At 45.3% G+C, this 26,116-nt stretch overlaps 1 protein-coding gene across 4 annotated transcripts in view; it reads left to right on the top strand.

Annotated features, from left to right (window-relative positions):
* Uxs1 (UDP-glucuronate decarboxylase 1) overlaps positions 1-26,116 on the top strand; it is a 70,467-nt gene that overhangs the window by 22,960 nt on the left and 21,391 nt on the right. For all 4 annotated transcript variants that reach the window (XM_038343914.1, XM_038343913.1, XM_038343916.1 and 1 more), the window contains exons 5-9: positions 9,880-9,940; positions 14,788-14,968; positions 19,049-19,153; positions 20,818-20,877; positions 23,641-23,762. In XM_038343914.1, coding sequence (XP_038199842.1) covers positions 9,880-9,940; positions 14,788-14,968; positions 19,049-19,153; positions 20,818-20,877; positions 23,641-23,762 — 529 coding nt within the window. The remainder of the gene's footprint in view (positions 1-9,879; positions 9,941-14,787; positions 14,969-19,048; positions 19,154-20,817; positions 20,878-23,640; positions 23,763-26,116) is intronic.

Raw genomic sequence — 26,116 nt, 5'->3', positions numbered from 1 at the left:
ACAAGTGGTAGGCACAGTGGCGGAGCAGAAGCCGAGCTTTCTGTCTTAAATCTCAAGCAGGAGCGGGGGGGGGGGGGGGGGGGGGAGAGAGAGAACTAGAAATGGCGAGTCTCTTAACACTCAAAAATGTTTCTCTAGCGATACCACCTCCTCCAGCAAGGCCACACCTCCTAAGCCTCCACTACGCAGCACCAACAACTGGAACATGTGGTTCATTTACATTCAAACTATCGCATTGTACTCTCTGGCCTCTGTAAAGCAAAAATGCATTTTGTCCTAACTTCAAAGGTCCCTGTAGTCTTTATAGTCACAAACACCATGTAAAGGGGCCAAAGTCTCTGCTGAGATTCATTTAGTGTCTTAATTGCCAACCACCTGTAAAATCAAATTATATACCCCTGACATAAAATGGCACAGAAGATATATTACCATCTTAAAATGGAGGAATGAGGGCATTGTGAGGAACTGGTGGAGTAAGCAAAACTGAAGCCCAGCAGGGCAAACAATAACCTATAGTCCAAAGGGCTTAGATGGTGCCATCCCTCCAACTTTGACAGCTCTCTTGGACTGGTATCTTGGCAGACACCGCATGGCTCTGGCATGTCTAATGTCTCCTGGTCTCCAGCACAACCCAGATTGTGCTTGTGTAGCTTCACACAGTGACTTCCCAGGGCTCTTACATTGGGACTCCCCTGACACATGCTGCCTGACCGTGGATGTTCTCTGAAACTGCAGCAGATGCTGCTGCAACCCCTTCACTCTTGCATCGCAGCACACAGATAGCACTGTCAAGTTCAGCCGCCTGCAGCCATGTTAGGAGCAGCTTTTGATTGCAGTTGTCTTTAGGAGCAGAAAACACCTTATGCCCTTACGCCTGCTTGTTTTTGTTTTTGGGGTTTTTTATTTTGTTTTATTTTTTAGAAGTTTGAAGCTTATCTGGCTGGGATCTCACCCTTCCCATTGTTCCAGTTCAGAGGAGGCCTCTCCCTTAACATGTTCGTCTCTAACAACTGCAGCCTCTATTCTGCCAAGCTCTGTATTTTAAGTTTGTCTGTATCCTTTTTCTCTGCAAACTATGCAGTTTGTATTCTTTTCAGCCCCAATAGTTCTTTTTATTGTAGACCCACATAAGTTATTGCTAATAACCATGCCTCAGGATCTATTTTGGGCTCCCTTGAAATCTCCTTTGCCAAAGAAATAAATCCATCACTTTTAAATTTACCGTGGGTAAGTTCTTGAGACACAAACAGAAAGCTTTCACGTTTTTTGCCACAGTATCACAGAGGCAGTTTTTGTTGAGTTTGCTAATATTGTCCTTTTTTGAAGCCTCTTGGCCTGGGCTTCCACAGTCAGTGTGGCTCTTAGCACTGTCTCTTCCAGGCATCTACTTTAATGGCCTTGGGTTGATTTTTGAATAGGGTGAGTTAAAGATCCCCATTTTGTCCTTCAGCATGCAGATAGCCATCTTCACTGGATCTATTTGTGGAAGATGCTCTTTTCTCTAGTGTGCATCTTTTGGCATCTTTGTTAAAAATCAGGTGGCTGTACTTTTGTGGCCTTGTGTCAGGGTCCTCGATTCTATTTCACTGATCTATGTGTCTGTTTTTGTGCCAGTACCATGCTGTTTTTACTTTGTGACTCTGTAGTGTAACTTGAAATTAGGGATGATATTACCCCAGGAGTACTCTTTTTATTGAGGATTTCTTTGGCTATCTGGGTCTTTGCTTCCATATGAATTTTAAGCCCCCTCCCCCCAATTCTGTGAAGAACGTCATTAAACTTTTGATATTGTATGGAATCTGTAGATTGCTTTTGGTAGAATAGCTATGTTCACAGTATTAATTCCACCAATCCATATGCATAGGAGGCTTTCCATCTTCTACTGGCTTTCTCGGTTTCTTCAGAGTTTTAAGGTTTTTCCATCATGGTTTTCCTGCATCTCTGGTTAGGTTTATTCGAAGGTTTTTGTTTTTTGGCTGTTTTTTTTTTTTAAAGCTGTAGTGAATGTGGCTGTTTCCCCAGTTTTCTCAGTGTATTTGTCAATGATATATAGGAACAATACTGAGTTTTTGGTTGTTGATTTTGTATCCTGATTGCTTCTAAGTGTTTATCAGCTCTGAGTGTTTTCTGGTGGAGGGTGTAGGGTTTCATCTTTTATAGTCCTATCATCTGCCAGTAAGGATACTTTGACATCTTTCTTTCCTATTCGTTGCCATCTTTTCTGTTTTGCTTGTCTTATTGCTCTGGTTAAGACTTCTAATACTATTTTGAGTAAGTGTGGAGAAAGTGGTCACCCTTGTTTTGATTGAGTGGAATGCTTTGAGTTTCTCTGTTTACTAAGCCAGCTGTATGTTTGTATGTTTATCATGTTCAGTTTTTATTATGTTGAGACATGTTTCTTTTAGTCTGTGTTTCTTCAGGACTTTTAACATGAAGGGATGTTGGATATTGTCTAAAGGCTCTTTTTTTTTTCATTTATGACCATGTGATTGATGTTCTTTTATTAAATTGACATTATATATTACAGTTTACATTTACATTGATTTGTGTAATGAGCCATCCCTGCATCTCTGGAAGAAGCCTGATTTGATCGTGGTGAATGATCTCTGTGATGTGTTCTTGAATTCATTTTGTGTCATAAGGAGTTGTCTTACCTTTCTTCAAAGAATAGAGTAAGGGATCAGCACACAGGGGGAATTTTATTTTGCAGGTGAGAGTACCAATTTAAAAGGAAAGTAGAGATTGAAGCTGTGGTTGGTAACAGGATCCCTTAGCAACCATTACAGCTTGACCTGTTTGAGGGTCTGGGTCTGGAGACACCAACCAGGAGATTACTGGAGAGTGTTACAGCTCTGTCCTTGCAGGTCCTCAGCCAGCTGAGAACAGTGTGCGAGAAACTAGTCTCCAGAGGGCAAGAATGACATAGGCAGTGACCTTAGAGGATAGGAATAGTAGTTGTACTCAAAGACATGACCAATTCCCCTGTCTGTAGTGGTGGATCTTGCAGTGGTCTGCCTTAGTGGGTCTCAAAACCTGGACTGGTCTTCTCAGATGAGCAATCTAACATGAAGTTTTCAGTTGTATTTCAAAACCCCCAGGGTAACTGGCTAAAAGCCAGACTCTGGAAACGGTTATTCTGGCCAGAGGTCTATATAGGGTCAAGCCTGTGTGTGTGCAAATGAGGTATAGAATAAGGACCAATCAGGAGAGAGCTTATCAGCCTGGGAAAGGAAAACAAAGCAGACCCGAAGAAGGAGTGTTTTCTGTTTGGGTCATCCAGTGCTGTTGTTTTGCAAGTGGGGAGAGAAGGGTATAGCCACATGGTACTTTGAGCCCTGACTGCCAACCTGTGTAGCCAGGGCCTCTCCAGCATCACCAGTACTTGAGAGACAAAAATGGGATACTGTCTGACAAGCTGGCTAGCTGTACTCAGTAGAGTCAGTGAGCTCTGGTTCTGTGAGAGATCCTGTCTCCGTAGACAAAGTGGAACGCCATTGGAGACACAGCATCAGCTCCGGGCCTTTACACCTATCACACATGTGCATGCATGTGTGCACGTGCACTCACACAACACGCACATACACACACACAATCCTCAAATCACTGTGATTTCTGTAAACTGTGATGATCTAAATACATGTTCATAAAAACATTTTTTTCCTTTCCAATTAAGTATAGTTTCTCCATAAAACATTGGAAGAAAAATGTAGGTATGTTGAATTTTTCCAAACTATGAATTCCTAATTCTCGAGCACATGGATTGAGGCTACTCCTTCCCTGTTTGCACTTCTGCACGGTGGTCTGATAAAGAGTTTCAGAACAAGCAGTCATCCGGAGGACATAAACGCAGTGCTGCCTGTGGGCTGTCCGCTTTGTTATCCACCTGCCCTTGCCACCAGAGTTGCTCAGATTGTCAAAATCTAGTTCTGTCCGAGTGACTGGGAAGGAAGAATTGAACGGCAGAGGCTTCCCTCTGAATCAGGTTCCAGCAGATGTCTTCCTTATCCCTTTGATTTGGCGGTATCTCCTGTGATTGCGCAAGTCTGTCATACAAGCAATTTCTTTTCATGACTTGCACTTCTAAGTCAGTCACATCTCAGGCCCTAGGACTTAGTCCCTCTGTATTGTGTGACAAGAATAACAGTTGAGGGCCTGGAGAGATGACTCTGTGCTAAGATCCCATGCTGCTTGTGAAGAGGACCCAGGTTCAGTTCCCAGCACCCAGTTTGGGATGCTCACAACTACATGAAACTCCAGCTCCAAGGGATTCTACGCCCTCTTCTGGATACTATGGATATACACTCTAATATACATATATCCACATACCGATGCATGCTAATTTTGTAATAAAAATACATCATAAAAAAGTCATGATTAAATCCCAAGAAATTTAAAAAAGAAACACTAATACAAAGTTTTTCTTTCATGGATGGAATGTTTTAGTTGTTTGTGTTAGCATTCTGTAACCAAGTCCAGAGCAAGGAGGAGGAAATGGAGAGTCATTTCTGTTTGATTCTAAAATGTTTAAAGGACTCACAGGCCATAAGAATGGGGAGAGATCCCAACAAGCCTGTTTGTTCACTCATTTTCCTCTTATCTCATGAGCAGTCAGGCAAACTCTTACTTCGAACTCTTATTGAAGAAGTCATTGCTAACAAATTCTCCGGAGAGCATAAAACGGAAGGAAGCAGAGGCACGAAGTTCAGAGTGAGGGCCAATTAATACGACGCTGTTTGTGGTTTTAAAATCCCTTACCGGAAATTCTATTGTTGTTTACATTTTCATTGGTTAAAAGTCAGAAATTCTTCCTTTCAATAAGACTGCCCAACTTAGAATATTTTAATCATGGTTTTTAACAGATCAACTGCTCATGGGAAGAAATAACCCATCACCGCTTTCCATTTCTTTATACAGTCCCACTGGTTAACTTAGGTAAAATTCAACGAGGTAGCTTCCCAGCAGCAAAGGTTTGCAAACGGAATCCCTCCGAAGTCAGCAGTGACATGAAGTGTTTGACACCTTCATGATGCGCTTTATGCTTTTAAACTGGAGGAGACGTCGGAGCATTCCCACGAGTGCAGTTCTGTCACCCTGAGCCAGAGCCGTCTTAAAAAAGAGGCAGGGCTCGACATTTGCCCTCTGGGTCTCCGCGTTGATTTCGTGCTAAAACAGCTCAGCTTTCCTTGGTGAGCGAGGCCTGTGGGAAGAGCTCTCTTTCCCCAGAACAGCTCAGATGTGACTAAAGAGGCTTTGTGCTAGAATTCACTGGACCCCCTGGTTTCACTTGCTCGACTGAAACATCCTTTTGACGAGATAAGAATGTTTCTGGAAATAATGTGCTTTTTTTTTTTTTTGTCTTTTGTTTTGTTTTTAATGGGCTCGTTACTTTGTGCAAAGTGCCCTACAAGAAATGAGGTGGTTAATGATTGCCTATAGGGAAATATGTGAGGACAGTGGTCCTGCACACGGCTGATAGGGGTTATATGTGACCTTCCTGTCATAACCGGTTCTGCCCTTCTCCCCTTACATCCTTCATTCCCACATAGCTCCCATTCTCTCCCCTCCTCTCTGCAGACAGACTCACACTGTAGCTCTTGTTATCCTGAGCCTGCACATTGATTTCCATTTATTTGTTTGTTTTTTTGTTTTTCGAGACAGGGTTTCTCTGTAGCTTTGGAGCCTGTCCTGGAACTAGCTCTTGTAGACCAGGCTGGTCTCGAACTCATAGAGATCCGCCTGCCTCTGCCTCCCGAGTGCTGGGATTAAAGGCGTGCGCCACCACCGCCCGGCTTTGATTTCCATTTATTAATACTGATTTTCAGTCAGTCTTGGTGTTTGGTGTGGGTCTAGTACCTTCCATGGAAAAGTAAATCCTCAGCTCTTCCGTACATAAGTTGGTGTGAACTCAGCACTTAAATCATCTCTAAAGATTGCTTTGGTCAACGAGCATGCTGTACAGTAGGAAGTATTGACGGGGAATGTGTCCACTTACTCCACACACATTTCTGATCTGCAGTTGATTGAACTCAGGAAACCTGTTGCTGCTGTTGTTTTAATTCATCTCCATTTCTCTAGGTATTCTTTGAATATCCTGAGTAGTGGTGATGATTTTATTTTCCTTTATTGTGGTCTAGGGGATGGAACCCAGGGCCCCCGCATGCACTGCAAGCGCTTTCCTGCTAAGCTGCATTCTTAACCCAGTGCTGACTTAGATTCCTAATGAGAGAGCTTCCTATTCTTATGAGTGGCCTGAAATCCTTAGGCTGAGGTCTAGAAGGATTTTTAAAACTGATAAAGTGATAGTTGGGTCCTAGTTACTTTCTGGTGAGGTGCTACTTTGATAGCAGGTGTGCACACCATCGGCCTTAGTTCTCAAGTATAACATCTGAGAGAACCTAGACAACAGTGAGACGTGCATGGATCTAATGTACATAGGAAGTAGAAAAGGACAAGATCTCCTGAGTAAATTGGAAGCGTGGGGCTCATGGGAGAGGGTGGAAGGGAAGGGGAGAGGAAGGGAGGAGAACAGAGAAAAATGTAGAGCTCAATAAAATCAATAAAAAAAAAGAATAAATTAAAAGTATATCCTCTGAGAAGACTGCTTGCGTTTCCTTCCTGGGATAAATAATACAGCAAGTTTCCTTTAAGGGGCTCTAGTTGGCCCTCCATGTCCCCAGGTTCTGCATGCTTTCAGCCAACTGTAGTTTGACAATATTGGGAAGAAACTGCATCTGTAGTGAGCATGAGCAGAGGTTTTGGTTGTTATTCCCCAAACTGCAGAGTAGTGACTGTTGACGTAGCATGCATCTTGTGCTGGTGTCAGAAGTCACTTGAGAGGATTCAAAGCATTACTGTCTAGGGTCTGAATTAGGTTCGTTCTCTCTTCCCTTTAAAGGCTTTAAAGGCAGGGAAAATCTTGAGTGCAGCACACAGCTGCAGCAGGGAAAGCGCAGACACTGCACACAGATCCGCAAGCTTTTGTTAGAGGTAAGGGAACACACACACAGCAAGCACACAGAGGAAGACCCTCTGAGGAAGGATTTTAAACCCCTGGCTGTGGAGGTGGGTGTGGGAGGTAGGGCTTCAGGTACCTGAAATCTAGCCCATTCTCCACAGTTGGGGGTTTTAAGGATCTTAAAGGGGCCTTCCTTCCCTAATTTGGGGTTGGTCAGCTTGAATAATATCAAGGATTTGACATACCCATAGTTTTGTGGTAAGCATGGCTTGTTCCCCACCTTCAACTTTGTAGTGAGGAGCTGTGGGCAGGCCTGCTTTTCATCCCACCCGGATCCCACACAGCTTGCTTTATACCCGAAATAACAACACACAAATTGTATTCATTTAAATACTGCCTGGCCCATTAGTTTCAGCCTTTTACTCACATCTTGACTAACCCATATCTAATAATCTGTGTAACACCACGAGTGGTGTCTTACCGGGGAAGAGTCATTATGTCTGACCTGGCAGCTGGCTCCATCGCGTTTGACCCAGAGAAGAGAGGCATGGCATCTGCCTTCTCTCTCCCACAATTCTGTTATGTCTACTCCGCCTATCTAAATCTGCCCTATCAGGTCAAGCAGTTTCTTTATTAATTAACCAATGAAATCATCAGATAGATAGAAGACACACCTACATCACAACTTGAACTTATCAAACAAGACTGATGCAGGGGACTCTACTGGGGGCCTGGATAGGGGGAATTCCACCAGGCCTTCAAGCCTTTGTCTCTGGTCAGGAGTTTGAGGAAGAAGTCGGACATTTTTGTTATCCATTTGTGGCCCTCATTTATCTGCCTGTCTGGGATTGGTCTGAGTCTTAGTCTTAAAAGCATACTAGGGGTTGGGTGAGGACTGTGTAAGTACTGCTCCTTTCTGTAAGGGACTTGAGCATCCTCTCTTATTAGGGTCTTCTGACATCTTAGAGCTAACCCCTGAGGGAGGACACTGCGCCCAAAGCTAGTAGCTTAGATTCGGTTTGTTCTGTGACTCATGGATATGCTCAACTCCTGACATTTGCTTGGCAGTCTTGTGCCTCTGGTCCTCTCTGAACCATGTCTCTCCCCTCCCCCTTAGTTTTCCAGTGTGCACCTGCCACAATCCCCTGAGACATAGAGAGTGAAACTCCTGGGTCGGGATGTAGTTCAGCAGTATGGAGAGCTTGACTAGATGGTATCCAGCTCCGTGAAAACAGCAACAAAGTAGAGAGAGTCTTGAAGAGGAAGCCGCAGGGAGGGAAGGAGCCACCATCCTGTCCAGTTCTCTCCGTAGTATTTCCTGCCTAGTAGAGGCCATGTCTCTGCTCTCTGTTGCTGGCAGCTGGTGGCTTCTTTCATTACCTCCTCTCAGTCCAGTGTGGGAAAAGAAGGTGACCTGTGACCCGACTGAGAAACTGGAGAGGGATGGGCGAGGTGTGAGTAGACCAACTGACTTATACACCAGCTCCCACGTGCCTGAATGAAGGAGATAGGTTAGCAGAGGACCATTTGGCAAGTAGGGCATCTGTCCACCATTTCCATCATTTCCAACATAGCCTCCCCTGTGAAGGCGTAGATCCCCGGCTGCTCTCCACAGCACGGAGAACATTCCACAAGTGCTGACTCTAAGCAGCCTGTGACAAAGATAGTTGGTGGCTGGGATGGCCTCTGCGGGCCCTGGGTGAGGCAGGAAGTGATGAGCTCCACAGCTGCCTAGCACAGCTTGGAGGCCACAGAACTGAGAGCCTGGGATCCCCTCCGTCTGCCTGTGTTTACAGTGTGCAAGGGAGCTTGCCATTCTGAGAGTATGGAAGCTCTTCCTAGGGAAATTCCGTACTGTAAAGCAAGGCCTCTACTCTGTTTCAGCCCGACTGCCTGTTCTTAGGGAACAGCCCCCAGATAATGAGTGTGCCGCTCTGTTCAGTTCAGTGACCATTAACACGTGCACTTTGTACCAGCTCTATACGGGACGGGGAGATTGCAGGCAGCCCCACCCCTCCCCTGTTACAACAGTAACTACAAAGCTGCACAGATTCATTAAAGTGCTGCTGGGGACTCTGGCTAGGAAGGAGCTGCAGAAACTTCTAGAGCAGGAGAGTTTTATTCTGCCTCTGCTGTCTTGAGAGTCAGTCTTCTGCGTGGACCTGTGATTTCACATGGTCTTGTGCTTTATCTGATGCTGTACCCCCACAGTACTGCCAGTGTGTGTTTGTGTGTGTGTGTGTGTGTGTGTGTGTGTGTGTGTGAGAGAGAGAGAGAGAGAGAGAGAGAGAGAGAGAGAGAGAGAGAGAGAGAGAGAGGAGAGAAAGGCTGGTCTGGAAATGTTCATCCTCTTTCCTCTGCCAACCGCAGGCTGAGGATTAATATGTGTGGTACTGTCATGTCTAATGCAGTCCATGACTTTACCTGGCTGAGTACAGCTAGTGCTTCTCATCTGCTGCTGCTGCTGCCAGCCAGCAGCTCCTTTAACTTTTGGTCCATCTCCACTTGGATGCAAATAGGGATAGGTAAGGAGCGTCTCACACTAAAACTAGCCACTGTCCCCTCTGTTCCTCTCTGGGGGAGAAAGGAGTGACAGCCATGCTCTGAGAACAGATAGAAAAACAATACTCAACTGAGATGTTTTATAACTGAGATGTTTTAGCAAAAAGATATACATATATATATACTTTTAAACAAGGCATTCCTTTATCAGTAGAGAAAAAGGATCAAAGCTATTTGTTTCCAAACAGGCAGGGCTGGCACACACCTCGGTGGAGTGACGCTGTTTCCTGCATGGATTGTCAAGCCAGGCTTTGCCCTCAGGGTTCTGAGGAGTGCTCCCCTGTGCCATCTGTACAGAGCCTGGGGAGTGACCCGAGAACCACATTGGACTGACTTTCCCTTTTAATCTCTTCGTATTATAGTTTCACCCAGAAATACCCACCAGTAAAGTTTTTATCAGAAAAGGACCGGAAAAGGATTTTGGTAAGTTTGCACACCAGATTCCATTTATGTTATTAAGAAATTTGCTCTTCTACCTCCTCAAATGAAGCTTTATACTTTTTTATTTAAAAATACAAATTTGGAGCATATATATATATATATATATATATATATATATATATATATATATACATGTGTATATATATATATACGTATATATGTATATATGTGTATATATATGTGTATATATATGTGTGTATATCCAATGCAGTGTTTTATATTTTGTTTGCACTGTTTTAATGGCATCATATACTGACAAGGAACCTTGTACCATTAACAGCTGCTTTCCCTTTCTCCATTGGCTCCCAGCTTCCACTGTGGCTGCTGTCTGTCCCCAGAGCTTTGCCCCATTCAGATGTTTCATATGCTGCAGTGATGCACTGTGTCTTCTTGGGTCTAGCTTCTTTGACTTAGAGTGATGTTTCCAGTGTTGCCCACTACCTTTCTTTCCATGGGTGAACAATACTGTGCCTTATTGATGCCCCAGACCTTGTTTGTCTGTTTCTCAGTTGATGGACTCGAGCGGTTTCTGCTCTGAAGCTGTTTGAACCGTGTTTCTGTGAATATAGGTGATGTTGTGTAGACGTGGCTTTTTCTTGTGTACTCAGGGATGAAAGAAATCTACATTGAAAAGGCCAAAATTAGACTGTCTATAGTTAGAGAAGACACACGTTCATATGTATAAAGCCCAAAGGCTCCCCTTAAATAGAGTTACTAGAACTAACCAAAGAGTTCAGAGTTGAAGGGTGCAGTCTATATGGAAATCCTTGAAACTTCACCCGTGCAGCTTTAACCTTCCCTGGTGCTTGGACCACAGTGGTGATCACCCTGGGAGCTTCCCTGGCTAAATATTAACTCAAGCTCTTCAGGAGAAAAAACGTATCTTATTTTGTAGGTCCCTACACAGAGATTTTACTGTTGTATTTCTTTTGAAGTCACACCTTTATTGGGGCACCATACACTGTTTAAAGTGTAATTTATTGGTTTCTATTGAAATCCCAGAATAGCACAACCCTCATCAGATCCAGCTTACCATAGCCATGATGCCCCAGAGCTACCGTGTGGCAACCCTGGGCAATTGCCCACCTCTCTGCCTGCCTAAGGCCACCAGTTGGCTTCATCATCCATATGGCAACCTTGGGCAGCTGCTCATGTCCCTGTCTGCCTGAGTCTACCAGTTGACTTCTTCATACAGATAGACTGATGCCATGTTGGCTTGGCTGTGTTGGCTCCTTTCAGTTAGCATGTTTCCAAGGTTCATCTATGGTTCATTGGGACTGTTATTGGGCTCATTGGCTGTCTCTGTATCTTTGGGTACTTTTTTAAAGGTTTTCCTTCTTATTGCTGGATTATAATAGAGATTTTGTATATTTTTATAAGTTCTTTACCACAGATTTTTTGCATATTGTTTTCCCATTTTTGAAAATTATAACCAGCAAATAATCAGCATGCACTTGGAGAGACAGAAGAGCTCCTCTTTTTGCATAGGCTGTGACTCAACTAATGCCTTGGAGAAATCCAACACCCTCCACAATTTCTTAAAGCCTTCATAGATCAGATGACAGTAGTAGACCTGCCCATCAAAAGGAGTTTTCCTCACAGTGAAGCCTGTTTACAGGAGCAGAAATGGCAGCAACAGATGTTTTGCTGGCTGATGTTTTCAAGGTAGCACTAAACGCACACACAGAACGTTTGCCAGCAGCGGTGAAGGCACAGATGTAACAGGTAGCTATAAAAGCGTGCCTTTCTTAGCCAGCGGACCACAATAGAACTTCTGTTCAGGTAGCTGGACAGAGGAGGGGAGAGAGGGCACCTGTGCTCCAGGTAGTTTCTGGCAAGTGTTTCTCTTCCCCAGATAAGGAGTAGGTGCTTTAGTGAGCAGGTGGAAATCAGCACAGCAATAAAACAATGCAAGATTTCTACTAAACTGTCATAATGTAAACTAGTAATTTCGTTTCGTTAGACATGCATAAAAGTGTGTGTGTGTGTGTGTGTGTGTGTGTCTGTCTGTCTGTCTGTCTGTCTGTCTGTCTTTGTGTGTGTCCCTATCAACTCTACTTCAGTTGCTCTATTTTATTTTTTAAATTGTTGTTTGTGTTTTAATGGTATAGTTCAGAAGTTACTGCCCAACCTAAAGTCACAAAGATTTGTCATGTCTTTTTCTAAGAGTTTTCTATGTTGAAACTTAAATCTAGGTCTGTATTATTATAAAAAGTGAGAGGAGGTTTTTGTTGTAGATGAGGGAGAGCACAGCCAGAGGCGTCTGGGTGAGTCCAGAGCAGGGAGAGAACCTAGCATAGTAGGCTAAACATGGCCAGCAGACTGGGGCAGGCCATGACAGGCTAGGTAGAGGGGAAGAACAAAGAGGAGAGAGGGCAGGGGTGGAGCTTAAAGGACCAAGAAGGCACATGGCCAATTGACAGGGTTATATAGGCATGAGAAGCTGGGGGAAGGGAAGCCCATGAGCTGGAGAAGTTTAGGGTAGGGGGGTGGAGTGAGAAGAACTGAGAGGAGCCCCGGGTACTGAGTGAGCCTGGAGTCCAGCAAACACTTCGGTATGCTGCTAGGAACTACAGTTAGCCATTTGTCCTGAGTTTCTTTTGGAACTGACAATTATATTATGAGTTAATTTCTGAATGTGATGTTAAGTGAGGGGCATTCTTTCTTTTGCTTCAGTTGTCCTCCACAGTCCGGTACCTTTGCCGGGAAAATCATTTGAACATAAGTAGTTATATCTGGACTGTTGTATCCACTGACTTATAAATCAGTGTTGATCACTGTGTTTCGTAGTAGGTTTTGAAGTTAAGCGGCATGTCATACCACTTTGATATCCCCCTCCTTGTGTGTGAGTGTGTGAGCGTGCATGTGCACACATGCGCGTGTGTGTGTCTGTGTCTTTCTCCAAGATGGTTTGACTATTCTGGACTCCTTTGCAATTTCTTAAAAATTTTAGGATTGGCTTATCAAATTTTCCCTTGAAAGCCATCTGTGGTTCTGGTAGAAACTTAAATTTGAAGCTCACTTTGGACCCTCTTGCTGTCTTAACCTTAGGCTGTATTACCCTTGATGGGATCGTGGATGTCTTTCTGTTGTTCTGGACTTCTTCAGGGTACCAGTAGCAAAGGCTGTTCTAGTCTGCCTGTTGCCATGTGGCAGACTGGCCATAGATCTGATGGTCTCCAGTTGTGTGTTTGTGTTGCTGTAATTTCTCTTGCACATAATTTCCACGCACAGAGTAATAGCTTCTGATGATAAGAAATGCCCTGGCTTGTGATTCTAGAGACCAGGGTCCTGCATCTGACCCAGATACCATGTCATACAGTGGCAGAGGTAGAGAGCAAGGGAAGACAGAGGCTGAGCCTCCGCTTTTATAAGGACCCCACTCTTGCAGTGCACCCAGGAGGGCGGATCCCTAAGTGCCTTGGGCTCCACCTCCTATCATAGTTGCCTCATGACCTGAATTTCTAACAAGGGGGCTTTGGTGGACTCAAAGCATAGGCACACTGCTAAATACCACGTGGTCTTGCCAAGGTTTTCTTACAGATTTTCTTTCTCTTTATACCTTCCTGCCACAAATGTACTTAGAATTTTTGGTTCATCTGCCAGCTCATAGGTTAAGGACATTTCAGCATCATTTGGGGCCCAGGTCTGACATATTATTAAAACCTAAAGCCTTTTGCATAATGGTCAAAGCCTTATACACAGAGAAGGTTTGTCTGGATATTTCTTTTTGTTGATTTTGCTGGGCAGCATAAGTTAAATACTCACCTTGAACAAGGCTGTTTGAACGACCCATTAGTACCCAGAAAAGCAAGAGGTACACGGCGCTGAGAGGAACTGTAAGTTCAGAGCTGTGCCACATTTGGGTTCACCGTTGGGCCTCTTGGGGAAGCTTTGTAAAGGCTGGACTTCTGCTGATGTTTCCATTTGAAATGGTTGTCTGATGGGATAAAATTTACAATTAGAGCATTATAACGTACGTCATTTTCGCTAGAAGGAATTATTCCTGAAGAAGGAAACAAACGGAATCTAGTGAATCTAGTGCAGTTAGTCCTTGCTGCCCACGATGCCTCCCAGAGTTGCCTGCTGGGGGTGTGGGAATGTTAGAAGCAGGCGTGTATTGTTGGCCAGTGCACTTCTGCTCCCGTGGGTGTCTGCAGGTCTTCTTGCTGTAGAGACGCTAGAACACCACAGAGGAGCTCACTTCAGAAGGTTTCGCTCAGTGATATGTGGACTGTCAGTCAAAACAGTGAGAGTTTTTAAGTCTGCAATCATAGACCTCTTGAGAAAGTGTACTGGGTGAAACAGCTGAACATTTGCTGGAGCTGATGGCCCCTCTAGCCAGCAGTCCTAGCTACTCAGAAGGCCGAGATATGAAAATCACTAAACCAAGGCCTCCCTGGACTACAAAGCGAGGTCAGGCAATGTAGCAAGACCCTGTCTCAGAAGTGAAAAGAAAACAGCAAGCAAAAGATGGTCATGGGTCTGGATGTGCACAGCTCTGGGGCAGAACATTTGTTCGCATGTGTGAGGTCCCAGATTCAACCCCCAGAACTCCCGAAAGAAGAGAGTAAATGAAATGTTGAGTCAGGTACTTACTAAAGTGTGTTGCATTTGAATCAGATATTTTCCTCAGTACTTGAAAACACTTTTAATTCTTCTGCCTCAGCCTGTCCAGTACTAATATTGTAGGGGAATTAGAACATCAGTAAACTAGAGTCCTAGTGGAGGAAGAAGAGGACAGGGTAGTTGCTGCCAGAGATTTAGTTGTTTGCCAAAGTGTTGTCTCCATGCCATCACTGGTTTTTTCTGGGGGTGTCCCAATACAGATCACTGGAGGCGCGGGCTTCGTGGGCTCCCATCTGACCGATAAACTCATGATGGATGGCCATGAGGTGACCGTGGTGGACAACTTCTTCACAGGCAGGAAGAGAAATGTGGAACACTGGATTGGCCATGAGAACTTCGAGCTGATTAACCATGATGTGGTGGAGCCCCTCTACATTGAAGGTGATTGTTTTCACATTTTATTCTTTGATGATTTTATCGTATGTAAGGTGCAATCCTAGTTTCCATATGAAGGGTGGTTATTGCCAGGTGAATGCCTGTCCACTGTCGTGTGGCTTCCCAAGTCTTGAAATTGGCGTGTGGATATAGCCTATGTGGTGCACAACATTTATGGTCTAAATGTTGTATGTTGAGGTTCTAATTCCCAGGGTAATGGTACTTGGAAGTGTGGTCTTTGGAGGATGGCCGGTTCATGGGATTATTCCCTCATATAGGGATTAGTGCCTTTAAAAATGTTAAAAGCACCCTCACCCTTAGAACACTATGAGAAGATATCATTTATAAACCAAGAAGTGTGTCCTCCCCAGACCCCATATCATCAAGCGCCACTCTCTTTGACTTCCCAGCCTCCAGTGCAGAAATGGATTCTTCTATTTACATGCCAGCAGCAAAATGGTGTTTCTTTATACTACGCTGAGTGAGCTAAGACAGCATCTCTGCTCTCTGATAAGGCCAGTGCTTGGTGCTTACATGTCGTTACTTTTAGTATTTTAAAGGAAATTGGCTATTATAAAGTGGACCAAAGATCCATCTATGAAACGTTGGCTTTATTGGCAAGTACTGTGGGCCTTCGGGGTGGGTGGCATATAGAAGCCCTTAGGTTGTCAGTGGTATACTCTTAAAGAGAATTGTGGGGCCGTGCCCATTCTCTTTCTCTGCCTCAGGGCTTGTCATAAAAATATTTTGTTCCACTCTACACTTGTGCCATATTGTGGCTCCTTCTCAAGGTCCTTAGATCACAAAGCCATCTGATTTCGGGTGATAGCCTATAGAACTGTCAACTAAAAGAACCCTTTTCTCGTAAATTAGTTATCTTTGGTATTTTGATACAGTGACAAAATGCTGTGGGGTTTTGTTGTTGTTGTTTTATAGTGGTTTTTTTGTTTGTTGTTTTGTTTGTGACAAGGTTTGGTTTCTCTGTGTAGCCCTGGCTACCCTGGAACTCACTCTGTACACTAGGCTGACCTCAAACTCAGGATTCACAGAGATTCACCTGCCTCTGCCTCCCGGATTAAAGGCACCGCCACCGCCCAGCTAGAACGCGGTTATCCCAGCTTTTGAATAATAAAATCTCAGTTTTAAATGTATAAAGCCTTCAGGGAACCTGGCCACTTTATAAGATTGTGGTTGGGGCAGTAGTGGGAGGATGGTAGCTCGGCAAATGTCATAACCTGCAGAAGCTGTCAGTGAGCTCTTCTGCTCAAAGTGTGTCTTTGCATCGATGTAGAATCACGGCAGGGAAAGGCTGCATGTGTTCAGTATAGATGCAGTCCTGGGGTAGTTTTGATCTGTGCTTGGTCTCCTCTATGGATATAGATCCTGTGAAAACAGGGCTAACTGCATTTCTGCAGTCTTTGACTTGTAGCCAAGAGAATCTTACAGAAGCTTCCTCTATGCACATTTTCACAGAGAGACTCCTAGTGATACCAGGCTCATGGTGCAGTCCTTAACTGGTGTGTACCAGTGCTGTTCACAGCATGGGCACCATCCCAGGGGAATCTTAGTGCCACCTGAGGCAGCAGGAGAGCATGTTATTCTGCAGTTGGCTGCATAAGGATCTGTGTCTGGAGGAAGGCAACTCCTGATTTCTCTGGTGGCTTCTGAAAATGGCTCTGGGTTCTCTCAGGAGTTCTTCACCTGAAGCAAACGTGGGAAGCCCCTTTCTCATACCAGTTCCCCCCCCCCCCCCCCGGCAAGTCTCGGTGCCCTCCTGCTCCACTTTTCCCAGCCTGCAGGCAAGTGCCTGCTTCTGGGAAGCATGCCTGATGACTGAAAGTCTCAAGGGATTTTTCTCTCGATTTCTTTTTCTAGCTAAGATCACAGCTCATAGCCTTGTCAATGCAGAAGGGTCAGGGCAGCAGCGCTGGCAGCCTGCATCCAGAGACGCCATAGAGCCAGCTGTGCAGTGGATGAGTTGGCAAGCCACTCCCACTTCCAGCCTGAGTGTTAGGCTCATTCTACTGTGCTTTGAACTCACAGCTGACGTGTTCTCAGGCTTTTTCTCTGGATGGTGAGCGCTGTTAACTTTGTAGCTTTATTTATATTCCAGAGCCAGCTGTTAATATTGCTGGAGGCTTCTAACCTTTGAACTTGTTTGCCCCTACTCTAGAGTTTCCTTTCCTCTTCATAATTCCTCAGCAGATTAATTAAGTCAACAGTCCATGCAATGTCCTTTTTAGGACAGGAGCAGGGTATTGCGGGCAGTGTTACAGGCAGAACACACGTACACAGGGAAACAGGCCCTGTAGAACCTGAATTTTCATGCAGTGTCCAGGTTCTCCTTAACTAGGCCACTGCACCTAAGTCCTGCTTCAGAAGAGATCCTGATGTAACTGTGCAGGACACCCCTCATCTTTCCAGGGAAATGGGAGGGCCAACCTGTCAGATGGCAGTAAAGCAAACCAGATAGCCTAGCTCTAAATGGGGAGGGAGTGGAAAAGACCTAGTTTATATCTTGTTCACTACTCTCTCGGTGCTGCTCCCAAGGGCCAGGGCTAAAGCACTGTGGATGGCTATTTGTTTCCCGTTGACTGTTTCCAGAGTCAGTTGCAGCTAATTGCAGCTGATCACTGCAGTGGGCTTAGGACTCAGCATTTGTGGTCTGTAGCTCCGTCTGAGTGGAGGTGGGAAAACAGTGCCCAAGTAGCTTGTAGGTTGCTGGGCAGATAGACCAGTTCACATGCTAGCTGACTCATGCTTTCAGCAGGAGTGACCAGCCCAAGAGGAATTATTTCTGAGTAGGGCAGCAGGAAGTTTCCCATACATGATGGCATCAGGGTGAGCCTTGCAGAAGGCTGGACTACAGTGATGGACAGGAGGGGGATTAGAGCTTCATGGCTTCTGTTCGATGTCAGAGAGGTGCAGTAGGCTCTCAAGATGCACTCTTCCTCTTGGTTCCTCTGGCTCTGCCCTCTTTGGGCAGGGTCTTATGTAGCCCAGACTGACTTAAGCTTGTTCTGTAGCTGAAGGACACACTGGGAATCCACGCACTTGGGAATTAGAGGCAAGGCAGGGAGGACAGAAGTTCAAGGTCCTGTGCTACATGACCTCTGTCCAAAAAAAAAAAAGAAAAAAAAATGGAAACAAACAAATGAAACGTCAGGCCGGGTGGTGGTGGCGCACGCCTTTAATCCCAGCACTCGGGAGGCAGAGGCAGGTGGATCTCTGTGAGTTCGAGGCCAGCCTGGTCTACAAGAGCTAGTTCCAGGACAGGCTCCAAAGCCACAGAGAAACCCTGTCTCGAAAAATAAAAAAAAAAATAAATAAAAAATAAAAAAAAAATAAAAAAAACAAATGAAACGTCAAATCTGTAATGACTCAGGCATTTCTGGCAGTACTTGCCCATGTTTCATTGTGCATCCTTGCTGTAGCCTTGAACTGAACACACAGCATGCACATTGCACTGCATGCACAACGCATTTCCTGCGGTGCAGTGCCATGCTGTGCTCAGATTTGAGACTGTTGTATCTTATGAACTGTGTTTATGTTATGGAGTTTGATTTTTTTAAAATGCTATCTGGGTGGCTAACTTGGAAATAGCCAGAGTTTCCAAAGTCTTCTGAACTGTCCTAAGCACACTCTGCTGTTTGTACTGCACACTTACAGGAAGTGATGCTCTCAGCGTGGATGATTCTGAAGTGGGAATCTCCATCAGGTCTGAAAAAGCATTAAGGTGCTTATGCCCCGTGGTAGCACTGCTCAACCAAGATTATTTTCTTTATGTAAAAGTAAAAAACATCCATCTCCTTATTGTAGATTTGCTTTCATCTTCAATAAATTCTGCAATTATGTATATACTAAAGAATTATTCTAAGATAAATTTCTTTGTGATTATTAGTGTTTGCTTTGTTTGAAGTTATTAGGAATGTAATTGGTGTCTATAGGCAAAAATAGATTAGCAAGGAGAATTTCAGCACAAGAAAAACTGGTGCTATTGCTTTATACTATAGTGCCCCAGAGTTTCTGATTTAGAAACAAAGTCATCTTTCTTGGAAATAATACACTTCTCTTTTGCCTCTTTAGTTGACCAGATTTACCATTTGGCATCTCCAGCCTCCCCTCCAAACTACATGTACAACCCCATCAAGACACTGAAGACTAATACAATCGGAACGCTGAACATGTTGGGTCAGTGAGCTGTCTTTTTTTTCTCTCTCTTTCTGGGGATATTTTAAGCAGTTCCAAATGTGCACAGTAGCAAGACTTCCATTCATAATGTATATTCCAAGACCCCTTTGATTGCTCAAACTTAGATTGAACCAAATCCTGTAATTTCATCCCTTTTCCACGTGGAGTCAGCGCTTGAACCCTGTGTAGTTTGCTGTACCAGCAAAGCCAGTACATTTTTCTTTTTCTTCACAGTTCTCCGGCAGAAGAGTCATTCTTACTGTCGCTCTTTTCGCCTCAGCGTGAGGGTTAAGAGAAGGTGATGGCCTTTTCCCACTCTGTGCTGGGAGTCTGGAAAAGTTTGGAGGACTCTCCATGTTTGCTTGACCCCACACTTGGTGATTGTCTAATTCTTGTGTGGATGCTGAGTGTAGGTTTAGGGCAGGACTTGGGATTGTGGTGGCTCCATTCTAAAAGATGTCTGTGTGCGGAGCCTGGAAGACAGCAGAAGGATACAGTTAGTTGCCCAGGTGGGATAGTAGGTGTGCCATTTGGGGAGTAGGATGAGAAGCATCCTGTCTTGCTGTGTAGCCTGCCAGGGTGGTTACTTAGTCAAATATAGGGTAGCCACAAAAGATGATTCAGAAGAATCAGTCTTCCAGACACTAGAGGACTGATGTACATGTGAACTCAGAGAGACTGTGGCAGCACATACAGGGCCTGCACAGATAGACAGGTTCCCAGCACTGAGAGGGCACAGTAGATGCGCAAGCGCTCCCACTCCTAACAAAGAAGCTTTCTCCAGCTGGCATCTGCTTACAAAGGAAAAATTACTTTTCTCCAGTGGATTCTCACTGGATATATTAACAACAGTTTCAGGGTAGGCCCAAAGCCCAGCAGAGATGGTCAAGACAAAACAAGAGCAGTGCTCTTCTTGTAGACTTTTGTGCCTCATAATGCAGTGTTTGGGCATTGTATGGCTTATAGGTCTTGCTTGTGCGTTGTGGTTTCCAATTTTGTGTTTATATGGCTTGTATATTATGGTTTCCAAAATTTTGTGATTGTGTGAGTTTTATTTTTGAGTGGCTATCTGTGTGTGTGTGTGTGTGTGTGTGTGTGTTTCTTGTTCTTTTTCTTTCAGAATTTTAAAATTCCAGTTTGTTTGCTTTTTGTTTACCTACTTGTTTTAGAGAGAGAGAGAGAGAGAGAGAGAGAGTTGGGTGCATGGGAATGTGGGGAGGATCTGGGGGGAGTTGGAAGGAGAAACCGTGATCAGAATATATTCCATGATTAAAATTCTTTTTTAATAAAAACAAAAACGATGGTGTGAATTAGTGTTTTGAGAGCATAGACGTCTGTGTGAAGCTTCTGGAACCACACTGTGCTCAGCAGTCTAGATCTGGCCCCGCTTGGAACTCCCACTTTCCACCTAAATGCTGTGTTTTAGGGTCCGTTTGCATTTTCCTTGTTGCTGTTTTTGGTTTTGTTTTGTTTTCCTGTGGCTCCGCAGCAGATGGCCTAGGAGTAGCAAGCTGGAGGAGACTCAGCACCTGCAGGACGAAAACATTGTTTAAATTGCCCCCCAACACACACACACACACACACATACACAAACACACACACACACAAATGTACCTGCCCGTGTAAGCTGACAGTTTCTCTGATGATGTGTACACTTTCTGCAGGACTGGCAAAGCGTGTGGGTGCCCGTCTGCTCCTGGCCTCCACATCTGAGGTATATGGAGGTGAGTGGTGGAGCCCCTGAAAGATACCCACTGACCCATGGGGCTGTTTGCATCCTATCCTAGGTAAGATGTAATCAGAGTCCAGGATTCCATTTAGAAGGCTCAACCTGTCGACACAGCCTCTCTTTGGTGCCTTCTCTGTGAGGCCTGGGTCAGGTGAGTTGTCCAGTGATGAGGAGGTGGAGTTTCTCCATTCTGCTCTGAATCTCAGAGATCACCAAGGTGAAGTCTCTCTTCACCTGTTGCTGGCACATTATTCTTCAGTGAGAGCAGTGAGTGCTGCCTGGCCAGCCACCAACCACCCACAGGGTAACCTGAGAGCTAGCTGGTGATGGACACTTGCTCATTGTCTCACCTGTTACAGAAAGATCACTGAAAGAACATTTAGTGCCAATAACTGCCAGGCCACATTTTACCTGCCCACCACCTTCACAGTCTCTCTGGAATTTCAACACCCGAGAACTTAGATCATGCCAGTAAACGCCAGATCACATGTTGCCTCCCCACCACTTTTGTGGTCTCTCCGGAGCTTCACACCCAAGAACTTGGGTCAGGAACGGGAAGGGATTTTCAATTCATGTTGGTTCCTACGTAGTTCAAAACCAAGTGGCTACAGGGCTTGGAAGACCCTCCACCTGGAACAATTAGAGCGCCAGTCCCTGACCTGGTGTATTTTTTTCTCTTTTTACATTATTCTTCTGAACAAGGGAAATGGGGATGTTAAGGTGTAAAGTTGAAAGAGACCACTTTTGAAGTAAGTTTGCCAGGTCGAGCAACCACATAGCCGTAGGGAAATTCCACAGAGAGTAATTCTGGCTGCCGTGGAAGGGTAGCACATCCTCCTCTTCTTTGAGGTTCTGGGCAATTAAAGGACAAAGTAGGTGTCCTAGCCCCTTCCCATCTCTGTCTAAAAGGCACAAGGGACACCCCGCCTTCCTCACCAGCATTTACTGCATATTTGGTAAGAGCTGTGTTTTGGTAGTCTTAGGAAATGTGGTTCCTGTGGTTTGGCACTTTCTCTACTGACGCTGTTAATGGAGCGTCTGCCTATGCTGGCAACCTCACAAAACAGGGATGAGGAGGTCAGAAAACTTTCCTTCGTTCTGTTTTATCTTTTGAAACAGAATACAGCCCAGCTGGGCTCCAGTGGGCTATGTAACCTAGGCTGGCTTCCACTTGTGCCAAGATGATAGGCGCTCACTACCACACCTGGCAAAGAATCATTTTTATTAAACCTCCGTGTACATACATGCTCACATACACGTGACAGGAGTATGAGCACATGCAGGTGCACATGCGTTTGTGACGGGCAGAGAATACTCTGGAATCTGGTTCCTGATTGTTGTTCACCTAGTGTAGAGCTCACCAAGTAGGGTAGGGTGCCTGGCCAGCAGACCCCAGAAATCTACCCGACTCTGCCTCCTCGATGCTGAGATTACACAGTGGGTACTGCTACACCCAGCTTTTTTCTGTTTACTTTACTGAGTCACCTTCCAGGCCCTTTTACCCCCACTGTCCCCACCCCCGCCCCCACCCCACCCCCACAGTTTTCTGAAGTGATTTATGTAAAGGAGCTTTTTGAGAAGCTTGACGCCTTGGGCATTCCAGCCCAATGTGGTGCCAAGACCAAATAGCTATGCCCAGCTTCCTCTTATGCCAAAAATGTCTGGGCACACCCTCTGGGATCTGGCCTGTCCAAAGTCAGGAGAAAGAGTGATGTTGGTCATATCTTTATGGATGTAAGTCATTAGTTTTCTTGTTCAGGGAGTCTTTGCCTTAGACCTCTTCTCTCATGTGTAACTTGCCTCTTGCTGGGGGAATTATCCCTCAAGACTCAAGATTTGCTCTACACCTTACAAGATTACAGACTCAAAGCTGCCTTCTGAAGGTTTAGCTGACTCAGGTCCATGTGCCAAGGGTCCACCCATACATTATTCTCCTCTCCCTTTTCCTGACAAGTCTAAGATCAAGCCATGTGCAAAATAAATCAGCTATGGATTTATAACACAGGGTTGCTTATGGCTTTGTCTATATTTCTTGGGAGAGATTTATAGCATTTTACGGCATGCTTGGATGCACATATATATGTGGGAAGGTCTTGGTGCACTAGTTAAATTAGATATTAATTCATATTCTACAAATATAGGAGTTGAAGGGTTTGTTATTTGGATATTTTAAATAGTTTATTCCTTGGATACATCTTAAAGTATTGATTTATTTATTCAGTAGAAAAGCAAGGATTGGGAATTCTGCTTGCCTGTGGATCCGTTGCCCCAGTACCTGCCCTGCACAGGGCCCCAGGATTGTCTTTGTCACAGCCCTCAGATCTGTTGGACAGGGACAGTGTGAAAACCATCACGCTCCACAGAAAGGCTGTTTTAGACCCTTCCTGAGTGTCTGCTTTATTCTCATTGCACACCTCAGAAGACTGCCCTGTGTCTTCCACAGATTGTGTCATGATCCAAGCGTCAAGCATAACTTAGGGAATTAACATAATTTAGGGAATAGAGGGGCAACAAAAGTAAGAACCCCTGACCCTCTGCTTTTTCATGTGTGGGCTGCTGTCCTGACTACTGAGGCAGAGAGAATGCCAGAAGGCCTGAAACTGAGGACGGGGGCACAGAGCACAGCTTCCCTCGAGCATGTCTCTCTGTTGTAAATGGTTTCCTAGGCCCATCATAAATAGACATTGTTCCTAGTAATGAGCTGGGAGCTGCGTGGGGGAGGAAAAGTGAAGTCTCATTGTCTCATGCTTTCTCATAGATCCTGAGGTCCACCCTCAAAGTGAGGACTACTGGGGCCACGTCAATCCCATAGGACCCCGGGCCTGCTACGACGAGGGCAAACGTGTTGCGGAGACCATGTGCTATGCGTACATGAAGCAGGTATTGGTCGAGACTCACACTGGTGCTCTAGACACGTGTGAGGCACTCTCTGTGCAGGGTCAACCGCAGGGCCGATGACACCAGCCAGTGTGGGCAGGCTTGGTGTCCACTGTTACAGATGCATTGCCAACCATTTCTGCATAGCTCCTCATTTTCAAAATGAGGTGAACTTGTTTCCACTACTCTGAGAATGTGTCCCTATTGTCATTTTGCCCTATCAGCAGCTAACATCTGCCTCTTTTTCGAAGGCCTCCAAGTTGGTGTGGTTTATTTATTTAATTTTTAATATTTAATATTATACGTGTATTTATGTTTGTGTATGGGGGCGCATGTACATCTGCATGCAGGAGCACTTTTGTGGAGGTCTCAGGAACTTGCAGATCACCTGGCCTTGCTAGCCAGCTTGCTCCAGGGATCCTGTTTCCTCCCAGTGAGTTATGGTGGCTGCCTTAGCCCATCTGGTTTTGATGTTGGGTCTGGGGCGCTGACCTTCATCTTTGTGCAGCATGCACTTCACCCTCTGAGCCACCTCACTAGCCTTGGTAGAATTTTTAAATCATCGTTCTCGTCATTTCTTAAGTGTAGAATGGAATTGCTGGGTACTTTACTATCGCTGGGTGCTTTACTGTGGACCTCCAGGGGAATTTCTGTTTCACCTGAGGACGGGTGGCATCTCTCCCACGTGCCTTATGACTCTCTGTTACACTGGGCACTTCCATCATGGCCGTTTCGTCTCATGCACAGACCAAGAGGCCAAGGTTCCCTTGCTGACTCTACTGTGACACGAGTTGGAGATGGCTGGGCACTCACTTCTGACCTCTGACCTCTGCTGTGGGCTTGTGGCTGTGCCCTGAAGCGTTGGGCAGAGGGCATGTTGTATGGTCAGGTGAGGTCCTGTGCTGTTCCGTGAATTTTCTCACTGAATTTGTTTTGTGCCTGGGCCAGCACTCTCTGGTCCTCGGGAACTTGTTTTTTATTGAAGCAGGGCATGATGGGAAGTAACCATGGGTATGGACTGTAGTTTCAGGACAGTGTATATAGATACGCTGTCTACCACATCTAGCCAGTGGGCAAGCAAGGAGGACAGCATGTGAGTGCCTGGTACTGGAGTGTGGAAACAGGGCTCTGGGGCAGTCCTTGGCTTCTGTCTACTTTATGGAGACTGAGTCATTCTGCTCCATGGGTGACCGTACAACATGAAGCTAAAGCTGCCTCTTTATGATGGGCCTGGAGCACTTAGCTTCCTCCAGTTTTTAGTGCTCAAATAACTTGTGTGGGTATCAGGCTTTAGACCTCTCTGCTTTCTTTCTCTGCCAGCAGTGGGCCTGAATTCTAATAGATGTAATGTAAATCACGGGGTGAGCGTTTAGCTTTCTGTCCCTGTTCCTCCTGCTGTAAATAGTGGGCTTTCACATAGGAAGAGCCATGAGTCTAGACCGTGACTTCAGCCAACTCATAGATGCACCCTAGCACCTGTTCCTCTGGGTCCGAGTAGATCCTCAGGAGGGAGAGAAATGCCGCCTCTCCTCTTACCCTGGGAGAACAGGCCCCGTGTGTGTGAGACTGGTCAGGTCTGGGTATAGCAGGATGCTCTGTGAGTTGTAGGAATGTCAGAAGACACAGATAAATAGAAGAAAAGTTGCTGCTCATAGTGCGGAGGAAAAATAAACGAGACCACCACCACTGTGATAGCCACAGGGCATCCAAGACACAGTGAGCATCCTTTAGCTCTAACTTTCACATTAGAAACCAGCAGCTTGAGTTGGGTACCTGTGAGCTTGAGACGGGTACCTGTGACCCTGTGTGGGTTTGCCCTCTGGGTAAGATGTCTTCAGAACAGGTACTAAACTCCTTCTAGGCCCAGACAGTATGGTGGCAGTTCCTGTCTGTGACTGAGAATTTGCTGGTCTTCATTTCTCACTTTAGAGAATACAACCCATAGATGCTGATTACCCAGCCCACTGCTCTGCTGGCTGCCATGGTGTCCTGCCTGTCAGACATGCTACCGTCTAGAGATGCCATAGCATGTGGGGTTACCACGCATGCCTAGAGTGCATGCCCGAAGGATCAGGAGCTGGGGCTAGAGTGCCAGCAACTGCTTTGGCTTTGTCTAGGTCTGTTTAATCTTCCCTCTTTGTGCCAAGCATCCTTGCATTGCGTGTGGGTTGCCTGCTGTTCAGATAAAAGAGTGGGCTCCAAACTTGCTCCCAGAACCTTGGCTCCTAAGTGGAGGTTGAGCCTATGACTGGCTACCTGTGCAGCATGCTCTGTCCTGCTGTCTTGACAGATTGCTGTGGATAAGGAAGTACCACTGAATGAAAAGGTGACACTATTCGAATCCAAGGGCATCAACT

Source organism: Arvicola amphibius, chromosome 9, assembly GCF_903992535.2.
Source record: "Arvicola amphibius chromosome 9, mArvAmp1.2, whole genome shotgun sequence".
In the NCBI taxonomy this organism is placed as follows: Eukaryota; Metazoa; Chordata; class Mammalia; order Rodentia; family Cricetidae; genus Arvicola; species Arvicola amphibius.
The sequence above is the reverse complement of the archived record's forward strand: the minus strand, read 5'-3'. Positions and strand labels throughout refer to the sequence as shown.